This window comes from Taeniopygia guttata, chromosome 3 (assembly GCF_048771995.1).
Source record: "Taeniopygia guttata chromosome 3, bTaeGut7.mat, whole genome shotgun sequence".
NCBI classification, from domain to species: Eukaryota; Metazoa; Chordata; class Aves; order Passeriformes; family Estrildidae; genus Taeniopygia; species Taeniopygia guttata.
The window spans coordinates 93,818,311-93,843,428 of record NC_133027.1 but is presented as its reverse complement, the minus strand read 5'-3'; the positions used below and the strand labels follow the sequence as shown (position 1 = coordinate 93,843,428).

The 25,118-nt window shown below is 35.9% G+C and overlaps 1 protein-coding gene across 33 annotated transcripts in view; it reads right to left on the bottom strand.

Moving 5' to 3' along the window:
• The window catches only part of NRXN1 (neurexin 1), a 668,143-nt gene that overhangs the window by 395,861 nt on the left and 247,164 nt on the right, over positions 1–25,118 (bottom strand). For all 33 annotated transcript variants that reach the window (XM_030269639.4, XM_030269642.4, XM_030269660.4 and 30 more), the window contains one exon: positions 6,349–6,787. In XM_030269639.4, coding sequence (XP_030125499.1) covers positions 6,349–6,787 — 439 coding nt within the window. The remainder of the gene's footprint in view (positions 1–6,348; positions 6,788–25,118) is intronic.

The window sequence follows — 25,118 nt, the reverse complement described above, 5'->3', positions numbered from 1 at the left end:
CCTCTGTGTCATAAAGGATTACTCTGAAGAAAGCTTAAGTATTATTTTGAATAGATGTCAACAGCTTCCTAAAGAAATGAACTTTTTACCTTCCCAGGTAAAAGACATAAAACCCCATAAAATACTCTGTGTGAGAAGTCCTCTGAAACCTTATCTGAAACCTTGCAATCGTGGCATTTAATGGCTGTGGGTAGAAAAACATGACAGGCAGCTACACAGCCATCACTGCTGATGATATCCAAATTACCTTTTATGTCTCTCTGACAGACAACACAAACTTTACTCACTAATTGCATTGTAAACACAGCTGAAAAAAGAAAAATCCAAGTAAAATAAGGGAACATAAAAATATTCCAAAATACAGCAAAAATTACAGAGCCTTTGAAGTATCCTACAACAAAATGCAAAACTCAAGTTCACAGAACCTTGGCCAACAGAAAATAAACAATGGTTCCATCAGCACCTTTGGATTCACAGTGCACCCAGAGCTGAGACAGAGGTGGTAGCACATGCTGTTTCATCTTGGTGAGTTTTTGATAGGGGAGGAGGGTGTGTGATTTTTTTTCTAGTTTTTCTTGTTTATTGCAGGAGTTTGGGTTTGTTTGTTTTCCCGTGGCTTGTTGGTGTTTTAGTTTTTCTTTTTTTTTAAACCTGTTATCTTTCTTGAGGGAAACTTTCGGAGTTCTGAAAATGTCTCAAGTTGGACCTCATAACAATGGGAGAGGCTGCCACAGAAATTTGGGACTGTGATGCCTTTGATAGACTTCAATTCTACTTTCTCTGGGAATTATAGACAGATTAAAAGGAATTGTTTTGGTGAATACCCAGTGTTCTCCAACCCATTCAGATGTTTCTGCTCATGAATGTGAAGGAGCATCACTTTCCATAGAGGAAGAAAGGGAAACTAACGGAGCATGCAAATGTCAGCACAAAAAGGGTTAATATATTTCCTTGTAGAGATAATAAATGTCATTTTCAAGACAGAATTGTCAAATTTTACCAGAGGAAAGAATGGGATGTATCTTGTTTAACAAAATAACCCAGAGACGACAGATTTTATGAGAAAGCAGCAGAGTCAGAAGAGCACTGGATGCTCAAGAGAGAGAGAAAATGGTAACTTTAAATTGTAACATTTCTAGGGTAAGAACCATCCTTAAACTTCCATCTTTTTGTTACAGCACCCAGAACCAGATAAGTAGTGATATCACATCTTTGAAAAAATCCATAACGCCTTCCAGGAAACGAGCAACTTCTGTGCAAAGTTTTCTAAGACTCAAAGTAGGAAATAATTTTTGTATTTCTATGAGAATAAGAAAGCAATAGAGGAATGTTGACAGCACGTGGTTTGTCCTGCCTGAAAGTAAAAGGGAATGACAAAGACAAGAAGGTGTGGGGTGACTTATTTAAAATGGGAATTCATGATCTATCTTCAGATTCTAAAAACAAGTAGCATTTCTTATCTCTAGAAATTGGACATACATTTAAGTGTCCTGTAATGACACTTAAATGACACTTCAGAAACTTTTTTCTGTATTGGAAAAGCAGTTTGAGAAAAATTAATGAAGTTATGGTTTTCAGCAAGAATTATTGACTTAAAAGGATAATTGATTAGTGAGAAGTCCTTCAAAGGATGAGTCAAAAATATAAGTCAACAATAACAACAGGTGAGCAAAATGGGAAATATATTCAGGATTACAGAGAAGCCTATTGTGCCACTCAGCTGAGTGTTGGTTACGTTTTATATTGGACTCTGGGAAAGATGCAGATCAGCCAAGAAAGCTGCAAATCATTGAAAGACTATTCATTAAAATGCAGTAGAAACCCATCCTCTCAAGTATGAAAACTATTAACATCTGTTGAAATAGATGGAACGGGTAAATCTGGAACACATAAATCTGGCTGCTCTTAAAAGGTTAAAAAGACGTGGGAAGTAATATGTAGAAGAGTACATGTAAAAAAAAAAGAACCTTCAACAACAATACGAGTAATAGGCATCACAAAGCACTACTTACAGTGAGATGTTGATTATAGTTATGCTCTAATTACATACTCCAGAAATAATTTCTGATGTTTAAGCTGAAACTAACTTTAGTTCAAAATTTCAGTGACTCGGCCCTTAAATGCTACCTGCTTATGAATAGATGCTGATACATTGTGCTTTATGTTGCCCTACACAATTGGAGGTTGACAAGAGCAAGTTTCCTCCCTGAATTCACTATGTAATGGTGATTTCCAAAGGATGAATGGTGGTTTAGCAAAAAAAAAAAAAAAAAAAAAAAAAAAAAAAAAATTAAAGAACACTTAAGTCTGAGAAGTCAGATATTAAACCTATCCCTACTGTGTTACAAGAAACAATGTGAGCAAAGACCTTTACAGCTGCTTCATGGTTGTTTTTTATTTAGTTTGGGTTTGTGGGTTTTTTTCCTAATTCTTCTTTTCTGCAGAGCTTGCAGTACTGTTAAGAGCAGAACAGGCAAACACTTCCCGCCTTAGATATGACTTAATGAGCCTCTCCAATCATATTCACTATCTCAGAGTTTTAATTTTTCCTAAAATTTGGCATAAGAAACAAAATCATATTTCTAAATCTTGTCTCTCTCCTGATCAGTTAAATATGAAGATTTTAAGTGCAGCTACTGCAACTGTTCTGATCTCTCTGCTTACCTGACATGGCCTATTTTAGTTGCTTTTTGTGCCTGTGAAAAACATCTGCTTAAGAAACATTGAAAAACCAGAGCAGGGTATTAATTCTAAATACATCTTCTTTGCTAAAAGACAATATAATAGCTGTGATGAGGACTGTGACCACAGCATGCAGTCCATGGCCAAGACAGGGCACATAAGGGGCAGCTCTGAAGCTGTGGTCCTTCCCAGAAATTCAGGATTGTACAGCTCAGGAGTACTGGGGGGAACTCAGGACACAGCAGTTGGTAGCACAGCTGCACACCTAGAAGGATGGACCAAAGGAGAATATCTTATGAATATTTCTCTTTACTTAGCCTTAAATGTTAACTAAATATGGTCTCAGAACTCCATCCTACCAATGATCTTTTTTAGGCAAGAAAGCACTCAGAGTAAGTCTTACAGGAAACAGAATGGGTTTCTAGGGTGAAAACAAGAATAACAGGTCAAAACTTCTTTCAGCAAAAGGAAATTAAAAGGCACCATATCTTTCCTCTTCCTTGTATCTCTCAAAATCTGAGTGGATTGACAGAATTACTCGTGAATGCGACCTGGATTACAACAATTTAAAAATGTGTTCTCATTCTTTACACCTCCCTTCCCCCTCCATTGCAGTATCAGACAAGCAAAGGCAAACTCAGTAATTTAGAGTGGATGCTCACTGTGACTGAGAGTCTGGAAGAGAGCAGAGAATGAGAAATAAATCTAGTACTTGCTGATCCAGCTAATATGAAAGTCAAGGAAATTAGCAAAGCTCCTTGAGAAATGTCACAACATTCTTCTATAGGAGAGAACCACTCTGCTTTGGATTTGAAGTCTAGGAGTAAAAGGTTGAAAGACACCAAACAATTTAAACAAAAAAAAATCAAAGTTCTTTTGAGCTACTTAATCATTAACAGAAGAATATCTTCCTTTATGCTTGATAGCTAGGGAAATATGCTGTCAATGGCAAGAAGAAAGTCTCAGAAAAGAACATTTTTTTCTATACAAGGCATATTCATTCAGTTATATAAAAATTCTGAAGGAAAGCTAGTGAAAAGTGCTCATATTCATGTGATTTCCAATATGTTTGGTCTGGGCTAGAGAAAAGAAACCAAAAAGCATCCTGAAATAGTAAAGGGAATTTTATTCTTTATGGGTAAAACACACCAACATGCATAACCTGACCACAAGGTGGAGAGGGAAGAGATCCTCAGGACAGCAAGGGGGGCACACAGCAAACTCACTGCCCTGGACTTCAGGAGAACAGACTTTGGCTTCTTCAAGGCACTGCTCAGTGGAGTCCAATGGGAAAGAGCCCTGGAGGGTAGAGGGGCCCAAGGATGCTGGCTGGTATTCAGGGATCACCTTCTCCAAGCTCAGAAACGATGCGTCCCTACAAGGAGGCATTAGGGCAAAAATGCCCACAGGCCCTCCATGGATGGATGAGGAGCTGCTTAACAAACTCAGAGTGAAATTAGAAGCTTTCAGAAGGTAGAAACGAAGACAGGTGGCTTTGGTGGAATACAGAAAAATTGTACAGGGTGATAGCACACACACCTCTTTTTACTATTTCTTCCTACTTTCCTCTATATCACATTTACTATTACATAAAATTTGTATTTTTTACTTTGGCACATGGTCTCCTTTTCACCTTAATTCAGGCAGAGGTATCTCTCTAATAATTTCAATCTTACCATCATTAAGACAAACAAAAGCATTGCCAATGTTATTGGTATTTGTCTTACTATGAACTATTTTTCTAAGTGTTAGAACAACAGAAAAACCTTGGTTCTATCTCAGATTGCAGTTAAAATTCAGTTTGTCAATCCATAACCCTGTATATTTTTATTCAGCATTCATGGTAATAGTTAAATATCTCAGAGTTAATAGGCATTATGATTAGTTTTCAACAGTGATGGGGTGGGGAGGTTTCATAAATTTTACCTATCTTGGTCACAGGAAAATCATCAGTTGGATTAATTTGATTATTTATAACTCTACTTAAAAAATAATATGCAATCCTGATCACCAGGCAGGTTTTGCTTCCTGAAATTACTCTAAATTCTTTCTGATGCCCATCAACAGTTTTAAAGAATTAAACTATGCCCTAAGCTCTTAATGGCTCTTGTGAGATATGTTTTGTGAAGCAATGAAAGGGCAGAACTTATCTTCAAATGTAAACAATTGCTATGCACTTATTCCTTTATAGATCTGTTGGCTTTGGATGTAAGAATAAACTTTGCTTTCAGCAGTCCCACAGGCATGATTATTATAGGATTTACTACCTCATATGAATCACTGAAACAGCACTTAAGAAAAAAGTCTGAAATGAAAACTGTAGTATAAATAATATAACTGCTGGATATTCAATTCCAATTGAGGATTTTGAGAAGCTGTGTTTTGTTGTTCAGTTAGGGTTTTTTTCCTTGATTTTTTTTGTTTGTTTTTGTTTGGTTGAGTTTTGTTTGTTCTTGTTTGGTAGGTTTATTTAACCTCGAGAAATCTAAATGAGCAACTGACATAATAAGAAAATCAAGGTAGGTACCAGTAGAATTTGAAGCTGCACTGCCCAGGAATCAAATAATTATTTTTCATAATCATAGTGCAAGTGGATTTCAGCATGGATTTGACAGAAATCTTCAATTTAAACCTGCACCTAAAATTTACTTTATCTTGAAATTTGATTTGTGTGTAGTAAGGAGCTAAATCATATAATGATAGTTTTTTGGGGGTTAAGTTTCATAAAGAAATTATAAATGCAAGCTATGGAAAGGTAGTCACCAGAAGGAAGAAAGTGGAGGAAATCCCACAAAATTCAAAAGAAGTGTAATTAAATTTTTCAACACTGAATTTTAGAGCCTACATAAACTTCAGGTTCAATACTGATATTAATCAGAAAATTTTCAGGACCGAATTAAAGACTCAGTACATTCCCTGCTCCCTTCCTCCCCAAATTCTGGCATGAAGTGCAGGAAAATCACTGTAGAGACTCTCCTTAAATTGATATATATTGATTATTTGCTTAAGATACATAGTCAAGATGAGATGAGCTGATACACATTGACAATTTCACTGGATAAATGCACTTTAAGCCATATTACATTCCAGCGGCATGAAGAAGAGTTCATGAATTCTTTATTTTTACCACTTTTCAGCGAGATCATTTTTGAGTAAACTATTCCAGAATATGAATCATACTGATAAAATGCTGCAAGTCAATTATTTTCATTTCTGCTGACACGTGCTGTTAGCCATTTATTAGAATATCACTTAAGTACACTGAGATCTGCTGACATGATTGGAAGATCTGTGTTGTTTCTGTGGGGCTGCTACAGTCCGTGTTGGAGATCATCAGTAATTCCTTTTTTGCTTTATTTTCACTCCTGAAACTTGCCACTTCCGCTATTTGATATAAGCAAGCACAGAGGGAGATTACTGTTGGTTTTTCAAGCACACGACACACTTACTTGCGAGATTAAGTACTTGATTTTCCAATAATGGAAAGATATAAGATATTTTACTCAGCAAATTATTGTATTCTGGCACCTAAAAGTAATGACTTTTTGTAATTTCCTTATTTTTCAGATGATGCCCAACTTGAATTGTGGCAACATCAATATGTACCCAGAATTCTCTCAGGTACAGCAGAAAAAGTTATTCTGAATGCAGTCAAAAGGAACTTACCTGACCGCCCATCCCGCTGAAAATCCACATGGTACCATTCACCATCATTCACCTTCTTCTGTAAGGCTTTTATTTTTATAGTACCTGATCCCATGTCTAACAGTAGGTAGAGGTGGCCATCAAGCATCTCAATGGCAAAAAAATCAACCTTCACCATCTGTGGATGTTTGGCATCTTTCTGGTGCCTTGGTTTCCCATGACTGAAAAGAATCAGGCCATTTGGCTCAGTTGTACGAAAGTCGAATGATATTGAGCCTGTTTTCTTGGCATTCCACTTTGGCAGAGAGATGAAAGACTCCGGTGTTTCAAATGTGATTGGATCTAAGGTTGCAACATTCTCACATTTAAATGCTACAACCCCATGAATCTTCATTTTAGGATCCCCTTGCTTGGCAAGTCGAGACAGCTCCAACCTGACATCATTATTTTTATATACAACCTGCAAGCAAGGCAGAGAAGTTATTCAGAGAAACCTGAGCATTTTAACCAAACAGACACAATCTTGAATAGGCACATTATTTAGAGGATAATGGTGATGATATATGAATATGATAATTTACATATAAACAAGATGAAATAACTACTTTCATTGACTAATGATTTAATAATTGTTTTCATTAAACTAAACAAAGTTGCTCTAAAAATATCCCTGGAGTTAATTCTAACAATCTGAAAGAATCTACACATAATTTATACTATGAGTTGCAAATTAGCTTGTGTGGCCTTGATTACTTAAAAGCCTTTTCTGCACAGCCACTCTGCTATTACAAAGAAATACTAGATTTCTTCTTCCTCTAAACCCTTTGTCACTGTCTTAACTCTTCTGTTCATGTATAGAAAATGTACCAAGGTCAGACGCGTCATAATTTAACATCTTTTCAGTTTGTCCTTGGGGCTGAGGAGTAGTAACATTCATGGAATTCATGAGGCTATATAAGATAGGCAAACCAATATCATAACAGATCAAAACCAGGAAAACCTTTGAGCCCATTCAATTTTTATGAAAAAAAATCTCAACTTATGTATTTTCCCTGACTGAAGACTTTTCTGATAAAAATGAAAGACAATATTAGTTTTAAAACCAATTGACATCTGCAGCAAATATTCTTGCTTCAAATCACATTTTAGCTTGGCCCAAGAAGCCTGTCACGATGCAAGCACTTCCCAGGGTTCCAATGTTTATTAGTGTTTTCTCAAATTGCTGCTCTTTCTGAGTTGTTCATAATACAAGAGCTGCTGAAATGAGCTCCCCAATACCAAAAGCGTACACAAGTGTTTTGTCAATACTTTTAATTGTGCAATAAATTATACACTCAAGCTAAAATACCACTGAATGCCTGAACGCAAAACCATAGCGACCGAAGCTAAAACTGTCTTCTCTGTTTCTAAGGTTAAGCCCTACATTAAAAAGCAATTGGAAGAAAAAGCAGCAGCTCAGGAAAACCAAGAACTTTGTGCTGAGGCTTTTTCATCTACAGATCTTCACCATTCAGGTCTGGATCCCATCTGGCCCCAATCCAATGTTCCAACTATACAGTGTAGTTTGGAGCTGTTCAGGGGACCCATGACTGGGACGTCACATCCCTGTTGGGGGTTAGAAAGTGCTTGCTAAATACTTAGGATAGAGCTTCTGGATTAATTTCCTCTGAGACCTAGTTGGAACACACGTAAAGTCCGCTCTGACACCCAGTAAGGGTGAACTGCGGATGAACGGCAGAGCTGTGCTACTGTTAGAAATTAAAGCACTGGCACTTACACTAAGCTAAGATGACATACCCCACAAATGATAGTTGCTATTTAAAAATTATGTTTAAAGATAAAAGGAAATGATTGATAGAGTGACATTTTTCAGTAAGAATTGTGTTCATTCCAATTATATCATTATCCACAATGCAAATTTCATCATAAGACTTGCCAGAATTATTCTACTATAATAAAATATATCCTAAAAGTTAATAAATAAAGCCTATTTCTTCATTTTATTTCAGAATTGAGTAGAAGTAGTGTTGTTCCCATGAGAGCTGTGTTGCCAAAGACAATAGATAAACCTCACTGTGGATTGCTGACAGCGGAAATGGTACTTTGCTACAGAGACAGAGACAATGAGCTCTTCAACTGAAGACATCAGAAGTGAATAGCATTGGACTAAACGGTAATATTAGATAGTAAGGTTCCGCATTTCAATTTATCAAATACATCCACGACCCCCGAGATTTCAAAGATGGTGCAAAGGAGTTTAGAACAATACTGGAGAATAAGCACATGCAAATGCCCCCCTTTGGGGTGGCTTTTTGCCTTTAGAGTGAGGAGGAAGAAGCCAGGAGCCTGGGAGGTTAGAGATGTGTGGTCTCATGAACATTGGCCACTTTCTGTGGCAAGGGGGATTTTGCATAGCTCCCGCTTCATCTGAAGTAGTTATAGGGGCAACCTTTCTGGATTAGACTGAAAAGAATTAAACACTGCCAGAGGATGTAATAAACAAAAAAGGAACAAACGGTCTCTTATTAAAACTAAATCCTGCTTGGTGACAATGGAAGTAAATACAGCAACAAAGAACATGAGGTCTTAAATTGACTGCTGAACAAGAGCAGTTTCCAGGACAAGGCAAAAAACTGTACAGAGAGAATTATTGATAATGAACAAATCAAACTCTCTAACCTTAATCAAGCAGGTTGATTGAATATTAAATTAGGAATTGATAGATATGTTAAAAAACTCAGCAGACTAAAGTAATGCTAGGTTTTACTTGAAATCTAAAACAGCTTAATAGGATTTGAAGTTGTTTGCAAAATCAGAAATAATAATTGCTAATAAATATAGTTTAAGAACATAAAGGACAAAGTGAAATGGCTTTCTCATTAACATGTCACCAGCTCTTTAGTTAACTTAATATATAATGTATGAGGGAAATGTTGCTAGAACACTTTAGTAACAGTGACAAATATTGTCAATTTTATGCCGCCAATATTAAAACATTCTTGGTATCCCTAAATATTTTAAATGACAATTCTGTGCTTCCTTATTCCAAAACTGAAAATTTGTTACTGTATTTTATTACATACTACATTTTATTATTTAGGTTGTAGGGAAACTTGAATAAAGACTATATATTTTAGAATGCATATGTTCTAAGTTTTAAAATGCACTTATGTTCATTTACTCTTTCACAAATGGAAAATTTTGAACTGCATTATCATGGATAATGAGTAATAAAAGAGGAATATATGAACCATAACTGAAAAGACCTGTAAACTATTAACTGAATACAGCTTGCATTTGGGAGTCTGTTTCCTGGTGTTATGTTGAGATTCTTACCTATCTCCCTATGCATGACAAATGTACTCAGCCATCAGTGAAGCACAGCAAAAGGAGAAAAGCAGTACATTCACAGAAATTAGCTGTCATTAAATTTTGGGGAAATCACTGAAGAGTAAGGACTAATTCTGAGACTAATATCTGCTTTATAACTCATGAAGGTACATGCTTCAGAAACAACAGCCTCTAGGGTACAAATAACTTACTGATTTGCCCATTGATTTTGCCTTTTAATTTTTTCTTTTGCTTAGGGGTACATAAGGCCAAACGTGCTTTTAATAGGGCTGATATTATCTGCTATTTCCATCTGAAACACACAGCACATAACATTAACTCAGTACATTCTCCCTCCTTTAGAGGGATGGATCTACAATTAGTCAAGTGAAGGGAATTTGCAATGGAGAAATACTGGAGTCACCATACTTTTTACTCCCACACAACCCACCAGTCACTATGCTGGCATCCATGGGGTTGGCCCTGGATTTTAGCTTGCTCACTTCCATACCTGAGCAAAAATCTAAGTTTCCTGCACGCGAAACTGCCAGCCCTCAGGGAATTGTATCATGCCATTAAGAGCACCTCAATTTATCTTGTGTTCACTCTGTTCTTTCCTGTTAAATCAAGTTTCAAGATGTCAGTCTTTAAAATATATAATTACCTTGTTCTTGGAAACTGCTAAAGGTCACCTAAACTCCCAAGAAAAACAGAGCAGTTAGCAATTCCCCCATATAATTTGCAACCAAGCTACCCAAAGTGAAGAATAAATTTATGTTCTGAGATAGAACATTTTACAATCAAGATACAGGCTTCCTTTGCTACCATCTAGGCCACATGTTGGGTAACTTGCAATATCACAGGGCTGTGTCTTAATAAATCCATCTTTGAGACAGCCATAATTACCTTAAGCTCAGCACTCTCTTTAATGTGGTCTGTGGTCATGGAGAACAACCTAAATTAATTTATGCTTCCCAAAAATATATCATGTATAGGTTTTTTTTTTTTTTCTGCAAACTGGGGCACTATGCAATGAACTCCAGAATTGTAAACAGGTATAAATCTATGAATGACCCTGAGAAAAGGTGAAAGAAAAGAGAAGGAATTTGTACTAGAAATATATCCGAAATCTGTAACTGCTCAATTAGTAAATGTCTAAGCCAAGAAAACTTAAAAAAATCAAAAAAGAATAAACAGAGGAACTCTTACTGACCCTATCCCATGAGATTTAGTATGATTAAAGGTGTGAAAGAATCCAGATTACAACACTATTTTCAATTCAAAGTGCAGCCCCTTCCCACATCAAACATTATGAAGAAAAGGCATTACCTTTAAATATTTCAAAATACTGACCACCTCTGCCAGCAACAGCTTTTCAATCATTGTGATTTAAAATCCTTTAAATTATTATGAAGCATTTATTTCAAATTAATTTATATTCTTAAAATCAAAGATGATCTTCAAGAATCTGATCACATCACCTGATTTGCAGCATCTAGGTTTTCTTGAGAACCAGAGGGAACCCAGGATTTCAGAGCACCTAGCATTATGACCTTGTTCCAAATAACTTGTCTATTTATTTTACTAGGAGATGAGGTAAAATACTTTTCTAAATGCAATTTGAATAAATGGATGAACCCCATATCAAAACCTGTTAAAAATGGGATGATACAAATCTTAGTTACCACAAAACAGTACTTTCATATTTTCATATTTCTGTGAAACCTACATCACCTGGTGCATGCAATGGCAGTTAATTCTCCAAAATGGAGATTAACATCACCCAAAATGGCTCAGGCAGGTACTGCCAATGTACAGGTTTCCCCTGAAAAGTGGTGCCAACAGGAGGGAACTTGCTGTGTCAGAAACTGTAACAATGGGACTTACAATGAGGGAAACCTGAGGCAATTTTTTCAGCTTGCTTTGACAGCCACTAGAATTTCCATGCTCATTGAGAACTACCTGGTACAGACAGCATCACATTCCCAGAAATCCAGCTGCAAAACTGACCACTAACAATTATATGTAATTTTTTTAGCACTTGCTGGATGGCTTTGAACTAATTTGGGAATGTCTGTTTCTCACAGGAGGCTTGTCATTTTGCTAATGTACCTCCATGCATTTTCAAGCTCCAAAATGAACATATCAAGGAACACAAACTACAGACTATTTACACAAAACTTAAGAAGCCCAGGTTCAAATGTTTGCAATGGGGTGCATTTTTTAACACAATGTGCAAGCACACAACATGACTGAAAAGAGCTATTCAAGCCTCTACATCATAAACCAGCTTTGTTTTCTGAACATAGAGAAGAAATTAAAGAGTATATTGAATGCTCCAAGGGAATAATTTATTCTTCCTCAAGCAAAATAGTTTTTGTTCTCCCGAGGTCAACATTTGTGCAAATGTGGTGGTGATAGTAGTGTGGGGCAGATAGAAATGGGGTCATAGAGCACCAAAATACAATCCTGGTATCTCTAGAGTTTTAGTAAGTGGGAGGTAAGCCTCAAGGCAATAGGATAGTGTTCCATGGCATGGATACATAACACCTGGAGAAAATAATGGTATGTGCATTTTGTTGCATTATTTTAGATCAATTAATGTGGTCTGGGAAACTGACCTGGAAGATTCAGCTCAAAAAACCCCATGACTTAATTGATCTAATAAAACAACAAAAGAAATAATAACAGAAAAGCACTATAGAGTGCAACAAATTCCTTGGAGTATATATCTGGGAGTTTCACATTCTACTGTTTCTTCTTCCTGCCCAGCCTGAGCATCCAAAACCATGGAGTGCAAACGGATCACACTCAAACTTTTGAAAAATATTAAATGGGGTTTGCAAGGCAAACATATTATTTCTACAGTATGATAACGTCTGTTTTCTGCTTCTTGTTGTACTGTTTATAGTTTTATATATAACATGTAGATTTTTTTAATCAGACATTCGCTCCACAGACTACTTTGGCCTAAGGTAGAAAGAAGAAAACCATTATAATGACTCTTGTATTAGGAAGTCAGGACCAATAATCCAGGGATTTGGGTTTAACCTGCACCTAAATGCCTTACAGAGAACTTAATTTCTCCTTGCTTCTCTGTAAATTGGATACATCATCTCCTCACAGGGCAGAAACTTGCTTGAAGACTGAAGTTTAAATTACCAGCACAAAATCTAGTGAAGCTTCATCCAAAATCAGACACGTCTACACACACATTTCCTATAGGGTGTCAATCCCCCATTTTCTTTTTAAGGAAAACAGGTAAGATATAGTTCTCACTTTCTAGTCTGCAACTACAGAGTCCAGAGCTCACTTATCATTCCAATAAAAAAACACCAAAATGCACCCAATCTGTTCAAAAGCTGCATAAAATAAAAGCTGAACTTGAGCAATCCAAGTCTTAGGGTGCACAAAAGCACAGCACCCTATGCCCTGATAATGCACTTGGCAGGTGCTTTAATGCCACGCTACATGGTTAACTAAATACAACAAACTGGTGATATTTGTTGTTTCTGTAACTAAGCAACAGGATATATTATAATAACAGGATATATTGCACATCAGGCACTTGGAAAACGTCTCTTCACACAAAACAAGCATACTTAATGCACACAAATTTATACTCTATTTAAACTGCTAATTATCATATCCCTGAAAATTCTAGGAAGGAAAACAGGTACAAAAAAAGGCTAAAATTACCATAACCATAGGGAGTTTCACTATGATTTCAATAGAACACCTGTACTTCTATTGTAGATGGAAAATCATCACTCTCCCACACCCAAATAATGATGTAAAAAGAATGAGGGAAAAAAAATCAAACCAAACCACAAAAGCACAAACCCAAAAAACTCCCACAACTCAGTACAAAAGAAATATATTAACTACTCTAAGGCAAAAAAAAAAAAAAAAGTTATTAATGGATATATACATCTGTAGAAACAGATGTAAAAAAGCCAGTACTTTCAGAAACAAAGTTATAGGTATACAGTGAGTGTGAATTTAGATTTCCTGTGCAGTATGGGGAAAGTCATCAGTTCAGTGCATGTCACCTATTTGCAGAATTAATAGAGTCATGACAGCTCATCTTCTAGGCCAACTAGTCTTTTCTGCTAGAGTTTTGAATGTGGATCCCAGAACTGATTGTTTCTTTTCTCTCCTACTTTGACTGCCTGAATAGAGACATTTTTAGGGGATGCCAGAAAATGCCTTTTTGTGTTCCGAGTTACTGGAATATCATTTAACATGATAAATTGGCAGAACATAGGAAAAAAAAAATCAACATTTTTATTCTAAAAATGTTGACAATGGGATTGTTATGTTTTTCACCCTGCTGTGGACACAAGTCTTTTGAAGATCTTTTTTCCCCTCTTCAATAGACTATTTTGCTATTCTTTGTATGTCCTGCTGTCTGCTGCCAGACTGCTAAATGTTTCTGAATGTGGTTGCTATGCTTTCTGTTTTTAAGAAATTGGTTCAAGTTTCCTTTCCTTTTTTTTTTTTTTTTTTTTTTCCACTTCCCATGGCAAGGTCTAATAGAAATTTCTTGGCAACAGCTAGGTTGCAAAGTTTAGGGACAAGTTGGTTCCACAAAAGCTCTATTGGCTCCCTAGTAAAGATAAAGCCTTTACCAAGACATAAGTCATGAAATAAAACCAAGAAAAATAGGAACCACCAAAAGGAAAACAAAATGTATTATTTAAGGCAAAAACAGCTTTGCATGTATATATTGTATGAAGTCTAAGAAAGAAAACAAATTATATGCTACCTCCAAAGACTGTTTGGGAAAAGGAAAGGGCTACAGGAGACTCAGTCGTCATTCTGGATTTCAGCTTTTTCCTCTTCTTTCTTTCACAGTGCAGTAAGACTTAGCAAAGACTAATTCTGCAGCAAAATCAGAAATGTGCTGTTTTTCCTCTTTCTTCATTAACCATAATTTCCCAAGATCAAGTAAAAGAACTCTTTAAGGACTACAAGAAAGAGGGACTGTAAAGCAGAACACCATTGTTACTATTTGGAGGGTTCAAGGATTATTTCTTGAGCATAATATTCATTATGTGCTAGAATTTCCCTATCTTTAGCACTTAAAGCTTTAAATTCAAGGTCATAAAAGAGAATAAAATAATAAAAAACCAAAAAGATCATATATATATACAAAAATTAATGTTCTAAGGAATACCTCAAGTGCATTTGAAGAAAACATGACAGATGTACATAAAATCTGAGTTACCTTTCATTAGGGTAGAGTCACGTAAGTTTGAAATGGAAGTTGTCACAAAAAGAGAAAAATAATTAATCTTAAAAGATAAAATGAGCTCAACACAATCCAGGTAAGGGAGGTCAGAAATCTGAACACAAATGAACCGAAACTTGTTAAAAAAATTCAGTTCCCAACACACCTAACCCTGAACACCTGAAACATTTGAACAAACAGGTTTTTTTCCCACATTAAACATGATTGAAAACATAGGAAAAGGACTGTAGGCTTCAAATTAAATGCAAGATGCCAATTCTATGTATCCTCTGGTGAAATGAGGGAGGTTTATTCCACCTCTCACTAGATTTCCTTCCCTCAGCCTCTCCCATAAGATTTTTAGTAGCTGCCAACTTATGAGTCTTAATTTATTATTTCTCCAGAATAATTAGCACCCAGCTGGCTTTTTCTTCCTCTTCTCTCTCACCTGTATAGGTTACTCCAGTCTCCAGCTGAATAGCTGGCTCTTGGCTCTGGGTGTTTTTAGCTTCTCTCTGGTTTGGACTCATCCCCATTTACCAATTCCTGGTTTGAAAGACCCTTCTGTTCCACTGAGGGGAAAATGGCCCTCTTTTATGAACTTTTGGCCAGCCTCCATTTAGAAACCTCATTCTCTCTCAGCTCTGTTGGTTGACTATTGGCTGAGTGAAGTTGGCTACGAGTTGACAAGCTGTAGGAACTTCTCTCATTCTGAGAGCCAGCACAGTTCTTCCCCCTTAGCTTAACAGCTCTCTGATTTTGTGTGATATTAATTTAGCAATAATTTATGCAGTTGTCAGCTAAATTCTGCTCTACCAAGACAGGCTAAATAGTTTAAAAATAAAAATGAAAATCAAATTCCCACCCATTAACTATACTGGGCACATTCCTGGAAGACATCCAGGCAAATATTTGTCTACCTTCACCTGCAATTTCTTTTGAATCCTTATAATCCTTTTAATATATCCTTTTAGCTTTCTAGTACTGCAACATGAGTAACTCATCACATCAGTGTTTTGAAACCATCTTTGCCATCTCAGACACCGATGACAATTGGAAGATACATTTTCTGTGGTACTTTTGCATTCAAGGTTACAACTGTAATTGCAAGACAAAAGTATCAAACCACCACATGTTATTCAGAGGCAGCTTTTCCCTCACCAGTGCTCCAAGATAGAAAGGGGCAGCTGGAGGCTGCGGCCACTGCTTTCCTATGCACTCGGTTCTGTGACCACACTCCTTTTCTGAACAGCCCATCTTTTCTGAAGTGGCAAATGAAGAAGCAGCACTCATGAAGAGTAGCAAGATGAAAAGCAGGGCTCTTCTAACATCAAAAAACTGATCTGTATAGACCACAAGGCATGTGGTTAAAAGGATTTAGAAATTTTCAAGAAAATAATTAAGTAATGGGATCTTTCTAAGGCATTGCTTTTCTATTTAAAGCCATCTCTAACCAAAGTCTACCTATGGGTGAGCTTTATGTTAATAAATTTTATTGAGGTTATAGCTGTCCTCCAAAATAGACTGGTTGAACTAATTAAAATTAATTACCACTGTACTGAGAAGGAAGAGGGATGTGTTATTTGATTTTCAAGACATTCAGTGTCATCTCATTGCAGTGAAAGTATGCAACAGAACACACTTAAGTATGGTGTTTAAAGGGTTTGATTTTACTTGATGACCTCCAAGCCTGAGACTTTGGGGTCAGCTTAATGTTAAAGAAATTTCAGACAGTACAATTTACAATTGTAATATTTACAATTCAGTTTGGTACTGAGTGAGAGGTCCTCAGCCTCAAGCCAAATCAATTCTTCTGAGAGATCACCAGAAAAAAAACATAATACTACAACAGTGTTCACCTAAGAACAGTTTCATTCCAAAAAAGCAGCTGGCCATACAAAATTAACTGCCAACAAGTACCTTTACACATGTTATTGCAGCTTATTGCAATTTAAAACAAATTTAAACTTTTAAAAGTATATTGTTCTGCAAAGTATTTTTGATATATAAATGTGTCTGTCAAAATACTCCTCACAGTGTTCTGGGTATTTTTAAATAGCTGTGAAGAGAACTAAGCCTGAGTAAAGGGCAGATGTGCAATTAATTGTTTATCATGTCCCTTTGTCTTTGGGTACATCAATTGAGTGTCTCATCAATGTTCTGTCATTAGTTTTCATCACTAGATTTTTTTTTTTTTCATTTCAAATAAACAGTTCAAATTGAAGCTACTTTAAATATAAAAGATATTTTGAAATGTTCTCAATACCATTTCATAAAAGTGGGAGGAAAATAGGCTTTTCCTTGGATAAAAGTGTCAGACAAATATGATTTTCTATTTTCTGTAAAATACTTTCTTGAGATTACACATGACATGTGCTGAATAATACATATATATAAAAAATTAATAAAGGATATACCTTAAACCTAAATAAGAATTAAGATAGCCACATCTATGGTAGTAGCAATTGCCTGTGTTTATCTCAGTACAACTCCATTTCATAACACAATACAAGATTGTGCAGAGTTGTAGCATTCATTTTCTTTGGAAAAGTTTGACAAAATTACTTTCAAGATTCTACTCTCTGTAGTAGGGCCTTAGTCTTGCTGAAGTGACTTGTACTGTTTAATTGTGAGAAAACCTCCTATTTAAAAGCTAATTCAGGATTATTTATCAAGCAGTTGATGACGTCTAACAAAATCTTTAGTTTTTAGGAGTAGATAAAAAGGAAAAATTCAGTGCAGTCAGGATTATTGTACCCACAAAGAAAAAAGCATTTACCTTTCAACAGAAAATAAATTAACTGTCTCATTCTGACTGAAAATAGATTTGAATACAATATTTAGTAAGCACAAATAAAAATTCTGTGAAAAAATACTTCTACAAGGCATTAATCCTAATATAGACCAGGGCATGTGACTAAATCCTGCTGTCTGATGTCAGCAGAAACAGGGAGGGCTCACTCTGCTTGGGCTGGAATCAGACCCAGGGCACCAAGGAGTCTTTGGAAGTGTTTGGCATTCACAAAGACAAAAAATATCAAGAGGATGGCAGGAGGCAGGTTGCTCTCAGAAATTGTAACGTTAATAATTTGTGAAATCTGGCCCCTAAATGAGTATAGCAAGCTACAAGTTTTCAAAATACAAGTTTAGGAACTTAAATTCCTAGCAGCCTTTGATATTAATAATCTGACTCAACAGATACAGTGGTCTTCAGGCATGATTTTTGCTGTATTTCACATTATTTCTAAATCTGTCTCACAGAAATGACAAACTTGACAAGTCTTATGCTTTCTAACAACTTCCTCTGAGCCTCTTTTTGAGTCCAAAAAGAAAGGCTGGCATGCTGATTAATGTGATTTATTTTGACTTGGAGTACTTGCTCTTATCTATTACTTACATAAGTTTGGCATTTACTTCATAGCTGAATTGAAGATTGCAAAACACTACTTTGTTCATCTCTAGTATTGGCACAATGAATTGTATCATATGTTACTACCCCTAAACTTGGACCAATTTCTGAAATACCTTACTGTACCATACCTTTTTCATTTTTTTCTTTGGTCAGAGTGAAAAAAAATAGAAGAAAAAAAAAAACAACAAGAAACAAAAAAAAACCAAAAACCCAAAACCCAAACAAACAAACAAAAAAAACCAAGACAAAACAAGGAAAAAAAAAAAAATGTGCTCCTGCTCACCTTTGTTATATTTATTTAGCTAAAATAATGCTCATGGGAGGTTTTCCCACCAGCTTGATTATATCAGCATATCAGTTCTTGAAACTGATAATAATGGTACCCCCAAACACAGATACAAAAGAAGAATTTCTGCAAAAATTTAAGGTGTCTGATGTACTGGGCATTTTGTTTGCATGTTCACAGCTGACCCAAAATGCTTAGGCTTTTACCCACATAAGTCACCTCACTGAATTTTCAATTTATTTTATAGTTCTCTTCCTAGGCATAACCTCATAATTTGCAAGTTTGAAGGTATCTGAGCTGTACATGTAACTAAAGAAATAAGAAATTTGTACAAGCTACAATTCTCAGTTTATACCAAAATAAGCACTTTTTAAGACTAGATACATATCTAGAGCTGCAAATACCTAAAAAACTGACTTGACTATGGACTTTTGAGTGAAAATATGCTCTTTTGAGCATACTTGAACACTAAGATGTTTAGGTAATTGACTTAATAACTGGCTTAGATTGTTTTAAAAACCATTTTGAATCTTATTAAATCTATGCTAAATATGTTTCAGGAAAAAATTGGTGGAAATATCAACCTAGCTTCCAGCTAAACATATTGAAACAATTGTAAGAAAGTTAAAGAACTGTATTTTTAGTTTGACAATTAGATGATACTGGGATTGGCTCAATAGGCACATACAGATTTTTATATTTCTACAAATCTTGTTCATTAAAATATTTTAAAGCATACATTTAATCTTTATTATCTGGAAGTAAAGAAATAGTTATTTTCTCATTATTGCTTTCAAGCTGTCCAGTTAAAACTTGGAAAATATGCACCATCTAAATGGCAAAGAAGCATCTCAGTCCTCAGTAGCTTTTATATATAAGAAATTCCCTGGAATAAGTCTTGGAAAGAGAACATTCATGTTTTAGGGTTTTTTTCCTTTGCAACAGTCTAGATTTTACATAAAAAAAGCCCTAAACCTTACAGAACAAAAAGAATCAAATGATCTAATTCCTGTCTCGTTAGGAATTATCACAGATATGGGGAGTTGGAAGGGATGCTTCAGGATCATCAAGTCCAGCTCCTGGCCTTGCACAGAACAGCCCAAGGGTCACACCATGTGCCTAAGATTGTCTAAATGCTTCTTCAACTCTGTCAGGCTTGGTGCTGTGACCACTGCCCTGGGGAGCCTGTTCCAATGCCCAAACACCCTCTGGGTGAAAAACCTTTTCCTGATATCCAAACGAAACCTCCCAGACTCAGTTTCACACCATTTCCTCATACTCAATCACATTTGTGAGTGTCCCTAAAAGAAGAGTCTCTTCTGAAAAAGCACAGAACAAATCTGCCAACTCCTGACAGGTTTGACAGATGTTTCTCCAACAGAAACAAGTATCATAATAGCAGTGGTAAATAAGTATATCCGGTGAGTAAAGGTTGGAAGGACCAGGGAGCTGACATCTAGGTGCTCATGCTTGTTGATTTTACCAGCCAATTCTGGACTCTGATAATGCATTACAGTATTATGTTATTACAGAACTTTATGACCATATCTTTTAGTATAATACATAATCAAATATCTCTTTGTAATATATCCCTAGTTAATGTGCAAGAGATCACAGGAATATAGCCTACTTACTTTCTATGGTTTTGGATTAAATGAATTTAAAAAGATTAGCATTACCAGTAAGGAAAAGAAAACCTTGACTAAAGCAGTGGAGAATATGGGCAACACTCTCAAAAAAGGTTTGCAGCCTTACAATGTCCAGGAAAATGACATTTTGAGAATTCCTGTTCTATGATTCTGGAGGAGCAACACTCATCAAAATTTTCCTGCCAGGTTCCAGATACTTTTGTCAGTTTATTGGCTGGCTCTTAAAATCCAGTCTGCATTTTGCAATCTTTTAAATTTGCCTTATCTCACACAGAACAACATATTCTGGCTTCTTTCCCCAAATATAGTGACAGATGAAATATAGAGAAGTATTTTCTTTTCAAACATTTTCTTGGAATAGCTTTTCCTGTATCTTGCATATTTCAATTTTAATCCTGATGTTGCTGAGTTGTGCTGAATATTTAATTTATGCTAACCTGTCACTTATTTTTTTCTCCCCATCTATATAGGTATGAATATTTATGAAAAAAGCAAGAGCTGACCTGCACCTTGTATCATCTGAAAAACATATGCACACTGGGCAAATGGAACAAGAATGGAAGAAGAGAAAAATTTATTTTTCCATCTTTCAAGCACAAAATAAGCACTCTCCATAAGAATAGCATTAATAAAAAGGAACACGCTGTTCCTTACGATAATTATTTTAAGCATCCCATCTAGAGGCTCAGGAAGCTCAGTTATTTCCAAGTCTGGCATGGGCAGAGTAAAATGAGTGAGGAAAAGACATGGAAAGAATAGGCAAACTGATTGACCAGTGATGTAGCTCAAGTCCACATCAAGGGACCAAAAGTTCTTGAGTACTTTTAATTTCTTCCTCTTAGATATTTCTTGAAAGTGAAAAGGAATAATATGAAATTGATAACTCAATACACATCACTTCCAACCTCCACAGCAAGAGACCAACACTGAGGGCTATTCAGTATCAAACCAATGTTCTTCCCACTGGGGTTTCAAAGGGTAAACATTCAGGACATTGCAGGCATTGAAGAGGGATCAATAACTGAAACACTTGAAAAGTCCCTGTGATGACCCACTTATCTGGGCCCCTGCACTTCCCAGTCTCTAATGATTCCATTCAGTTTGTGCCTATGCCAAGCATCCACAAGTCCTTGAAGAAATATTGTCACATTTGGGAGACAAAGTGTTCTTTCTGAAAGTTACGCCTTTAAAGGAAGTACACTCCTAACACCTTCTGTGAACATTTCCTTTGTATCCTTCCAACCTATATACTTTTAAGATAATATTAGTACCAGAAAACTTACAGTTTTTAGAAATGTAGGAAGAAAAATACTAGGAATAACAGATGAAACTCAGGTCAGAGTGAAATCACATCACTGGGTCTGTAAGCTTCCAGGACTCCCTCCTCACACACTCCCTGTGCCAGAACACAAACATCCTACATTTTTCACACTTCCTCATTTCCTCCTCCTCTTGAAAATATTTTATTTCACGAAAGTGTAATGAATAATGTATATAAAATACTGTTATGGGATATTGATTTACTAAGTCTGTGATGAACACAAACTCACTATGATCCACTGAGTAGGGCAAGTGGGAAACATTTTAGAACTACTTTCAATGAGAAAAAAAAAATCCGTAACACATCTCTAAATGATTCACAGAAATGATTTGCAGCAAATCTATTAAGTCCTCCATCACAGCTCTCCAAGAACAGCATGCTTCCCTGCAGAATAGCTGCTGCTTCCTTATACAATCTACTCTGAAGTACTTCAGCAAAGATTGATACAGGGCTTTTACCAATACCTTTGGGAAAGTGCTCCACTCCATAATCTATTTTCACTGTCAATCATTTTTTCCTAATATTCATCCAATCTAAATTTTCACTTTAGTAATCCCATCACATTACTCCCCTTGTGCTTTTGCGCTTTAGCATTTACACTCTTCAAATATTTATAGTTATTGTTCAGGAAAAAAATAGACCTTTTCCATCAGCATATCAGTTTCTGTGCCTGAATGCTGTTGGCCTTCCTCAGAGTGCTGTATTGCTTTACACATTCCAAATAACTGTCAGAGAAATTAATGTTTTCTGTTGCTGGACAAAAACAAAAAACTTTCCTCATCACCCAGTTTTCTGTTTATTGCTGTTACATCACCAAAAAAGATTTATGGATCCAAATATACCAAGTAAGGAATGCAAGCAACTAGGTATTTTATGGGGAGAAAAACCCCAACCCTCATATATCATCATTTTGGACAGCTTGTTCTAACCACAAATGATTATTAATAAATACACTGTATTTAAAAAAACCAACATATATTCAAAAGACCTTGGATGGTAATCTTTCCATTTGCATTTCAAATGCTTCAGAACAGATATTTTAGGAAAGGAAAATTATCTTTGTTTTCCTCTCTCTCCTTTCTTCTCTAGTGCCTCTTAACTGCATTACATGCCCAAATTCAGCCAAACATCCTTCACCTTTCACACATCAAAGACCCTGGTCTATAATGATACTGTTACTTTAAATGTAAATGTCTTTGTGATCACCAACATTTTCTCCCAGACTTTCTCCAATCTGCTTTCCATTCAAAGTCCAGGTTGGAAGGGATCTCAGACCTGCTGCTCTAACCTTTTGTGGGAGAGAGAGCCTAAGATTACCCAGCACCCTGTCCAATGGCATCATGAAAACTACCAGCAGTGGGGACTCCATTCCTGGGGAAGTTATTCCACTGACTGATCTCATTTTACCAAGTTTTTTGCTTATATCAATATAAAATCTCTTCTGGTACAATGTGCACCCTTTTCTCCTTGCCTTCTCCATGTTGGTCCCTGTGAAGAAAGAGCCTCTGCCCTATTTGGAGCTGCCTTTTAAGTACTGAAACACTGTGATGAGGCTCCCCCAAGTCTCCTTTTTGCAAGGGATCAAAGACCCTACACCGCTTCAGTCTTTCCTTGTAGGGTAAATAATTCAGCTCTTCTGCTCATCTTTTGTGGCACTTCTTGGGACCCTCTCCAATCTTTCTACATATTTTTTGAGTTTTGCAGGCCAGAACTGGACATAGTACTCTGGGATATCTCTCTCCCCTTCATTCAGGTTAATATCTTTTTATATAAACTTCTAAAGCTTTTGCTAATCAACCCTGTAAAAGCTGTTGTGAAGAATTCATATTTGTGCTCTTCCCCCATTCATAACTGTCACGTTTGACTTTGCCTTTCATGTACTTACAACCACAGTGAGTTTTGGAGACTTAGAATTCTTGACACATGATCTAATTCTCAATTTCATCTTCCCCATTAAGGCTGCCATAAATATTGGCCTTTCATATAACATCCTTTCAGAACAACTGAAGAATTATACAAGTTGGATTCCTTCTAAATCAAATTCCTTTTTTAAACCTGAAGAAAAACACACTGTGTTCTTAATCATTCAAGCAAAATACTAGATGGTCTTGGATTTTGAAACTATTTTTTCACTGTTCTTTATTCAGTGTGGTTATTTTCTGTTTCTCCTGAAATTACAGCCTTAAATTAATCAGTAAATTGCATTTATTTCTGACATGAACTAACTTTTTTGTCACTAATGGTATAGTCCTCCAATTTTCCCCATTTTCATTCACTTTCATATCAGCAAGAAATGGACTCAGGATGTCTCTTTTGGGATCCCCTACTTTCCATTCAGTGAGTCTGACTACTCTGTACTTTATGATTTTCCTTGCTAATTTGCTGAAAGTGCTACTCAGAGATGCAGGTAGTTAAAAATCTCCCATGAGTATCCTTTTATATGGAATATCTTCAGAAGCGACAGAATTTCTTCAGCAACACTTGAAATATGCCTAATGTTTGTTGTGCTTTGTTTATATTTCTTCACAGGAAAATAATTCATAGTTTCCTAGCACTGTAAGTGTTTTTAAATATTATGGCAGCCCATTTACTCATTCCATTTCTCATATACAACTTATATTACAGTAATCTATACTGATCTATTAAAAAATTACCTCATTAAGTTCACCTGAACCCACTAATTAATTCCACATTCTTCACACTTTCATAGGCAACTTGCTTGCTCTTTCTGGATATTTTTTGTACCTACAGCACAGGTGTTTAATGGATCTTTTTCTCACTTCTACTGGGACAGTGAACGCATAGGTCAAGTTACCTGTTTTAAGCAACATTTCCTTTACTGTACTTTTTAGCTACTTTAAATGCCACATGACAAACCCCACAGGATTTGATTTCTGGAAGCAATATATATCATATATTTTCATATTATTAATTTATATTACTTTAGATACTCCTTCTAACCTGAAAGATTAAAGTGCCATAAAATTACTATAAATAAATATGCCATTCAATACAGAATGGCCATAGTTAGACTAAAGAAAGATATTTTTTTGAGTCTGAGATTTTTTTTTTTTCAAAGCATCAGTCTAAGATTTTCCACAGTAAAATCTTGATATAGCTCCTATTAAGGTCAGCAGAAGTAACTGGCAATTACATCAGCCTGGAAATCAGGGAAAATTAGGTGAAAATCTGAGTATTAATTGACCTAGGAGATGCAGGAAAAAACTACAAAGATGAAACAGCTGAACTTTGAATGCGCATACTTAAAAGTCAGTAGATAAAATTGGCATAATGTACCCAGATTCTACTTGGTTTTATATTAGTGTATATCAGGTCACCCTTCATGAAACACAGATGTATTCTGAATTGAAATTGAAGCCTTCTAATTTAAAAGGAACCTGGATAGTCTAAATACCTCTGGAAAAATCTTGTATGCTCCTAGTGGATTATTAGCTAAACGTTAACATTTAGAAGTGGAATCTGTACAGAAGAAGGATATCAAAATAAAAAAAAAAAATCATGACAATGAAGAATGAGAAAAGAGAAGGTACAGAGAAGAT